A 7,457-nucleotide genomic window follows, 5' to 3' on the forward strand; every position below is an offset into this window, starting at 1 on the left:
TACTATAAAAGGACCCTATGGGTTAAAGAATAATTATCACCTAGATTTAGAGAGAGTGATTTAGGTGTACGTGGGATAAGGGTTATGAGTTTGAGACTGTTCTTGTAATCTCCTGATTTTTCTCTTAGTGAATTTTTCTCTGTTGTTGTGCCCGTGGACGTAGGTCATCAAAAGACCGAACCACGTAAATTCTTGTGTTCTTGTGGGTGTGTTTGATTTCTTTCTTTCTTTATTCTATTGATTGGGTTAGATCTTGGGCAATTCTTTAGAGACAATTCCGCAATTTCCCAACACTTACTAACCCATTTGTCGTCCAAAAGAATATTTCTGCTACTGACACCACGGTGAATTACCGCATACTTTGCTCCGGTGTGAAGGTAATGTAATCCACGAGCTGCGCCAATGCATATCTCTAACCTCTGCTTCCATGGGAGTGGATCATAATCAGAGCCATAGAGATGTTCACGGAGTGTCCCGTTTTTCATGAGTTGGTATACAAGGATCATCTCGTCCTTATCATTGCAGATCCCTATAAGAGACACGAGATGTTGGTGGCGCAGCTGGCAGAGCAACAGCACTTGGGTTTGGAACTCCTTGAGTCTTTGTCTTGTAGTTGATTCTGCAACTGGTTTTGCATCTTTATACAAGCGTTTGACAGCAACCAAGTTTCCATCATCGACAATCCCTTTGTACGCCTGTCCAGAACCACCTCTAACAATAAGCAAGTTTGGATGAAAGTTGTTGGTAGCAGCTTTGATCTCGAGTAGAGAAAAATGACGATGAAGGCAAATCTCCTCAGGAAGAGCTGCTGGGTATTGTATCCTGGCTTGCTTTCCCTTACTTGTTTCTGATTTTCTGTGGCCTCCTGTTTCCGTAAAGACTTCGAAGCAACCTGAGAAAAACTGTGAAGGATTTCCCATTGGGTAACTAGTGAAGGAGAAAGCAGCAAGTCCTGATCTGGATTGATATTTCTGGTGTTATCTCATCAAGGTGAAATCTTTGTTGACTTTGCTTTTCGCTAGCATTCATGTACTAATTTAACCATAGTCAAAAACTGTGCCTTCATGATCATCACCGTCAAGAAAATTCGATACGAAAATGTCAAAAACCCCCTATCGTTGAAGTCATAGAATGACCCTAATACCTTCATCAATTCCATAATGAGAAACTACGCTTCAATTAAAAGAAGGGCAGAATCACATCTTGCATGACTCATAAGCCCCCATTGGTGACACAACCAATTGTCTCCAATTTTCACAACTATTAAAGATACTCGTGTTCCAATTGCCACCCCCCAAATCTAAACTGTGCAAACCTGTCATAAAATCCTTCACTTGCTTTTCAACAAAGTATTAATATCAAAAACAAACACATCATATTCCAATGGCCCTAATCTTGCCATGGGCAAGACAAGTGGAACCTTGATTCTTTATGTAAAAACAATCCAGGCCTTACACTTGACCAAGAAGCAAGAAAAGGCCAAGAGCCCACAAATTAATTAATGTTCATTACTACTTTCTTGTTTGCATCTAACTGAGTTCCTTTTGGGGGAGAAGTTATCTGGTTAGGTGGTCCGAACCAGGAAGAAGAAACCATTCAATCACAAACATAGATAAGATATAAGCAAAAGAGTGAGATTTATGAACTACAAGTGAGATAAAGATATTTGGTTCAAGACATCGTGAATATATTAGATTATTAAAAATATCTTAGCTTTTGAGATTAATGAATACGTGGACATAATCTAAATTATTATATATTAACACGAAAGAATTAAACATATTATATTTAACTCAAATTTGAGGTTTTTCTGCTCAAAGTTTCTTTCTTTTCAAATATATTTCATCTGTAAGCATTCAACTACAACTTTCTCTAAAATCAATCAACATGAAAAATGAAAAAAAAAAAAATATTTCCTTAAAAACCCAAATTTTGTTAAACACTTTTCATTCTTCTTCGTCAATACAAATTCTTTTCTCTTTTCATTCAAGCCTTTTATCAAAGAAACCGTGTGCAGTTCTTTAGTAAACTTTACCAAACATGAAGAGGCCCCAAAAGAGTTTGTTCTTCTTTCACTTCCGTCGGGTTTTTCTAAGTAACCAAACAGAGTTAGAATCAAATTCTCACCGCCGGCCTGTCTTTGAATTGTTCTGAAAGGAAGTATTACGGCGAACTTCTTCACGCCCTTCGCTTCAAAGTTTCCTGCTTCAGAGTTCCACCGTTTTGCAAAGCAATTACGCGCCGTTTCATTTCTTTTGCCATTCAACCAAATTTGCTTTCCGGGCTTGCGGCTCGGGTAGACAAAACGCTCCGTATCCTCTTGGTTGTTTGGGGCTTAGCCCAGAGTATCTGCCCATTTGAGCTAGAGCCCATGATCTTTCCTTAATGGGCCCTTTTGTCAAGCTTTCTTTTTCTCCTGTTATTGAGTTTAAAAGCTTGAAACGTATCTATTTAGAATATTATTTATAAAAAAAAATCAATTATTTAGTTATTAGCACCTTGGTGAATGGAAATGAGCCTGAATCTGAACATTTCTAGGAAAATCTGAAGTCATCCATTGAGAAAAAATGGGGGCAATTTCCATGCAAATCCTCACTTGATTGCCAGAAAGCAATAAAATATCAAAACAAAATCCATTATATTCTATAAAAAAGGAAGACCCCATCTTCTTCAATGCCTTGGCCTCTTCTCACACTTGATTCACAAAGGCAAAAAAGTGGCCACAATTTTCTTCTTCTTTTTTGGTAGTAGTATTTTCTGAAGATGCAAGTGATGTACTTCTGGAATACAAATCCCCTGCCTCGGCTTCAAACTCTGATGTGCTGTTGATACTGTCTGCACGCGAACTGTGATCAGGAACAGGGATACAAAATGATATTTCTCCATACATACATTCACCTTGAGAATCGAGATCCACCAATTCGGAATCTGCTTTCTCTTGCATCTGCAATGCAAGCTCTAACATTAGCTCCACTTCACCCATCTCAGGTCGTGTATCTCCCTTCTCACTGATACAGGAATAAGCGATCTCCACGAATATTTTGAAACACTCTGGAGCTATCTTCCTCTTCAGATGTGGGTCGATTATATTATAAATGGTTCCTTTCCCTATACACTGACAGACCCAACCAAGTAGACCTACTTCATACTCGTCCAATGTTGGATCAAGCACCTTTCTAGCACACAAAACTTCAAGTAAAACAACTCCAAATGAGTACACATCACATTTTTCTGAAAAGTCACCATGAATGGCATACTCTGGAGCCAGATAACCGAAAGTACCCATCACTCGTTCTGAGTTCATTTTTTTCAAAGCTTTTGACGTGCTAGAGTATGAAGGTTGTGAACGCATCTTGGACAGAGCTAAATTAGAAACCTTACCAACCCATTTGTCGTCCAAAAGAATACTCTTGCTCGTGACGTTACGGTGAATTACTGCATGCTTTGCTCCAGTATGAAGGTAATGTAATCCACGAGCTGCACCAATACATATCTCTAGCCTCTGCTTCCATGGCAGTGGATCATAATTAGAACCATAGAGATGATCACGGAGTGACCCGTTTTTCATGAGTTCGTATACAACGATCTTCTCGTCCTTATCATTGCAGTACCCGATTAGAGGCACAAGATGTCGGTGGCGCAGCTGGCAGAGCAACTTCACTTCGGTTTGGAACTCATTGAGTGCATCTCGTACTGAATCTGGATTGAAGCGTTTGACAGCAACCAAGTTTCCATCATCAACAATCCCTTTGAACACGTTTCCAAAATAACCTTCAGCGATAAGAGATTTTGGATGAAAATTGCTGGTAGCAGCTTTGATCTCGGTTAGAGAAAATTGACGCTGATGGTAAATTTCCTCAGGAAGAGCTGTTGGATATTGTACCCTGGCGTGTTTTTCATTTCCCTTACCTATTTCTGATTTTCTATGGCCTGCTGTTTTCGTAAAGACTTTGAAGCAACTTGGAAGAAAATGTGAAGGATTTCCCATGGGGGAAGTAAAGAAGGAGAAACGAGCAAGTTCGGATCTGGATTGATATTTGTTGTGTTATCTCATCAAGGAGAAGTCTCACTTGCCTTTGACTTAAGCATTCATGTACTTTAACCATAGTTAAAGACTTTTTTTTTGGTACATCATAGTTAAAGACTTTGCCTTCATGATCATCACCGGCGAGAAAAATCTAAACATAAAATGTCAAAAAATCCCATCATAGAAGACATGCAATGACCGTAATACTTTCATCAATTTCAAAATGTAAAACTTCTTTTGAATTAAATGATCACATCTTTCTTGACTTGTAAGCCCCGGTAGCCTGTAGGCGGCACAAAATCGGTTTGTCAATTGTCTCCCAAACTTCTCTTGGTGCCGCCTGCTTATTAGGGACTTCTCTTTCTTTTTTTTTTTTAGAGTTCTTGATCTTGAATGATGTTGAGACTGAGATTTATTTATAATGTCTATAGGAGTTTCAAGCTGATTTCAGACTAACAGACTTTAATCGATACTCATATATTATTGTTTATTATGAATAAAATGATTATTAGTATTCAAAAAAAAATTTATCTCCAATTTTTACAACTAAAAAAAATAATAATTGTGTTACAATCTTTTTGCTACCCCAAATCTGGAAATGTGCAAACCTGTCATAAGATCACTCACTAAGCTCTTCAAGAAAGTTTTAGTATCAAAAACAAAGACATCAAACTCCAATGGCCCTAATCTTCCCATGGGAAGACAAGTGGAACCTTGATTCTTTTATGTAAATTAAAATCCAGGCCTTACAGTTCACAAAGAAGCAAGACAAGGCCAATTAGAGCCCATAAATTAATTTCGATTTCTGTTTTCTGGTTTGCATCTATGTCAGCCCTTTTTGCTTGTTTTTTTCTGGAAAATTATCTGGTTAGGTGTCCGTTTTAGGAAGAAAAAACCATCATCACAGTCATAGCTAAAATATAAACAAAAAGAATGAGATTTATAAACTATGTTAGTTACATCAAACAGGATTAGGAAGAAAGATAAAAGAGTGAGAAATATTTTGTTTCAGTAGTTATTATATTTTTTAATTTAATCTTAATTAAATTATTATTCATAATTGACTTATTTTGATTAATTAAAAAAATTGTCATTAAGTAAATTTTAAACTAGTATTAATATCACAAACTATAATCAGAGACAGGAATACAAAATGATACTTCTCCATACATACATTTACCATGAGGATCAACATCTACCAATTCGGAATCTGCTTTCTCTTGCATCTCCAATGCAAGCTCTAGCATCAACTCTACTTCACCCATGTCAGGCCGTGTATCTCCCTTCTCACTAATACAGCAATAAGCAATGTCCACGAATATCTTGAAACATTCTGGAGCTATTCTCCCCATCAGATATGGATCAATGATATTATAAATGATTCCTTCGCCTACGCACCGACGAACCCAATGAATTAGAAATTTTTCATCCTCGTCTAATGTTGGATCAACGACTGGTCTAGCACACAACACTTCAAATAAAACAACCTCAAAAGAGTAAACATCGCATTTTTCTGAAAGTTCACAACCCTTGGTATACTTTGAACCCACATAACTGGGCGTACCCACCATTCGTGAGTCGATTTTTTCCAAAGCTTTTGACATGCTAGAGTATGAAGGTTGTGGACGCATCTTGGACAATGTGAAATCAGAAAGCTTACTAACCCATTTGTCGTCCAAAAGAATATTGCCGCTATTGACGTCACGGTGAATTACCCCATGCTTTACTCCGGTATGAAGGTAATGTAATCCACGAGCTGCACCAATGCATATCTTTAGCCTGTGCTTCCATGGGAGTGGATTATAACCAGAACCATAAAGATGATGAAGGAGTGCCCCGTTTATCATGAGTTTGCATACGAGGATCATCTCGTCCTTATTAGCCCTGTCCAAGGGCGGCTTTCGTATGCAAATTACTTGACTACTTGTCCAATCAGGATTTTGACCAAATTATATTAAAAATAAATGCGGCTGCTCCAACTAAGAAAAAAAATGGGAATTCGTTGATATAAGTATACATTTCCATAGTTAGGCTCTTGGGGCTTTCTCTGTTCTCTAGCCGCCTGTCTTTCCTGCAAGCAGGTTAAGCTTTTTGTAATTGTACACGAAACTTCACCACCAAAGCTTGTGGTTTATGCCAATAACGTCTTTGACCAACATACTCTAAGATTTTGGTTGGGCATACTTTCTTTAATTCGAATAAATAACAACCGCTTTTCAAAAATATATGTATATATTTTTATGGTCAAATTAAATATATAATTTATAAATAAAAAATATGGTGTGATTTTGTTTAAACATGAAATTTCACATGGTAATGTTCACCATTGATCTTTCTTAGGACTTGTGTCAAAACATAAATTTTATTCATAGTATTCTATATTTATAAAAATAAAATAAAAATCGAGTAAATTTATCTTTCTAATCATAATGTTGCTCACGATCAAGTGAGACATGAATGAATTAAAAGAAAATCAAGTAAATTTAGAATTAAAAATTAGAGATCATTTGTAATTTTAAATGGAAAATTATAGCATATATCCGATTTATAGAAAGTAGATGCAGAGAATTGGAATTTCTTGGCTCTTTTGTCTTTATGTGAATCTTCCATCTTAATCCATCCCTTAGCCTCCTTATACTTCATTCACAAGTAGTAGTGTTTTCTAGAGCAAGATTGAAGAATGTTTCAGGCTATCACTTAGCATAGAACCAAAAACACAAAAACAAAAATGGATTGATTGACATTTGTTTTAATCCAATCTTAATTAGATTTATATTAATGTGTTTTAAACTAGTATCAATATCACAAACCGTGATCAGAAACAGGAATACAAAATGATACTTCTCCATACATACATTGACCATGAGGATCAACATCCACCATTTCGGAATCTGCTTTCTCTTGCATCTCCAATGCAAACTCTAACATGAGCTCCACTTCACCCATCTCAGGCCGTTTATCTCCCTTCGCACTAATACAACAATAAGCGACATCCACAAATGTCTTGAAACACTCAGGAGCTATCCTCCCTTTAAGATATGGATCAATGACATTATAAATGGTTCCTTGGCTTATGCACTGGCGGACCCAATCAGCTAGATCTAGTTCATACTCATCCAAGCTTAGATCAAAGACCTTTCTAGCACACAACACTTCAAATAAAACAACCCCAAATGAGTACACATCACATTTTTCTGACAGCATACCATAAAGGGCATACTCTGGATCCATATAACCGAAAGTACCCACCATTCGAGAGTCTATTTTTTTCAAAGCTTTTGGTGAGTCAGGATAAGAATGCGGACGTATCTTGGACAACCCGAAATAAGAAAGCTTACTGACCCATTTGTCGTCCAAAAATATTTCGACGTGAAGTGAACTCTAAAACTACCCCAAGAGTTACCCTCCAATCGCCTCTTCAACTGGAGTA

General features: G+C 37.0%; 3 protein-coding genes across 3 annotated transcripts in view; all 3 read right to left on the reverse strand.

Moving 5' to 3' along the window:
* Positions 1-4,085, reverse strand: part of LOC18585880 (receptor-like protein kinase FERONIA) — a 10,740-nt gene extending 6,655 nt beyond the window's left edge. Inside the window, exon 1 of the mRNA XM_018129099.1 lies at positions 3,228-4,085. Coding sequence (XP_017984588.1) covers positions 3,228-3,988 — 761 coding nt within the window. The 5' untranslated portion in view covers positions 3,989-4,085. The remainder of the gene's footprint in view (positions 1-3,227) is intronic.
* On the reverse strand, positions 5,121-5,921 carry LOC108663787 (receptor-like protein kinase FERONIA). Its single transcript, XM_018129105.1, has one exon. The coding sequence runs from the start codon at positions 5,893-5,895 to the stop codon at positions 5,149-5,151; it is 747 nt and encodes a 248-aa protein (XP_017984594.1). The 5' UTR covers positions 5,896-5,921; the 3' UTR covers positions 5,121-5,148.
* LOC18585881 (receptor-like protein kinase ANXUR2) lies at positions 6,830-7,258 on the reverse strand. The gene has a single exon (XM_018128747.1). It carries the CDS (start codon positions 7,256-7,258, stop codon positions 6,830-6,832), a length of 429 nt encoding a protein of 142 aa, XP_017984236.1.

This window comes from Theobroma cacao, chromosome 10, assembly GCF_000208745.1.
Source record: "Theobroma cacao cultivar B97-61/B2 chromosome 10, Criollo_cocoa_genome_V2, whole genome shotgun sequence".
In the NCBI taxonomy this organism is placed as follows: domain Eukaryota; kingdom Viridiplantae; phylum Streptophyta; class Magnoliopsida; order Malvales; family Malvaceae; genus Theobroma; species Theobroma cacao.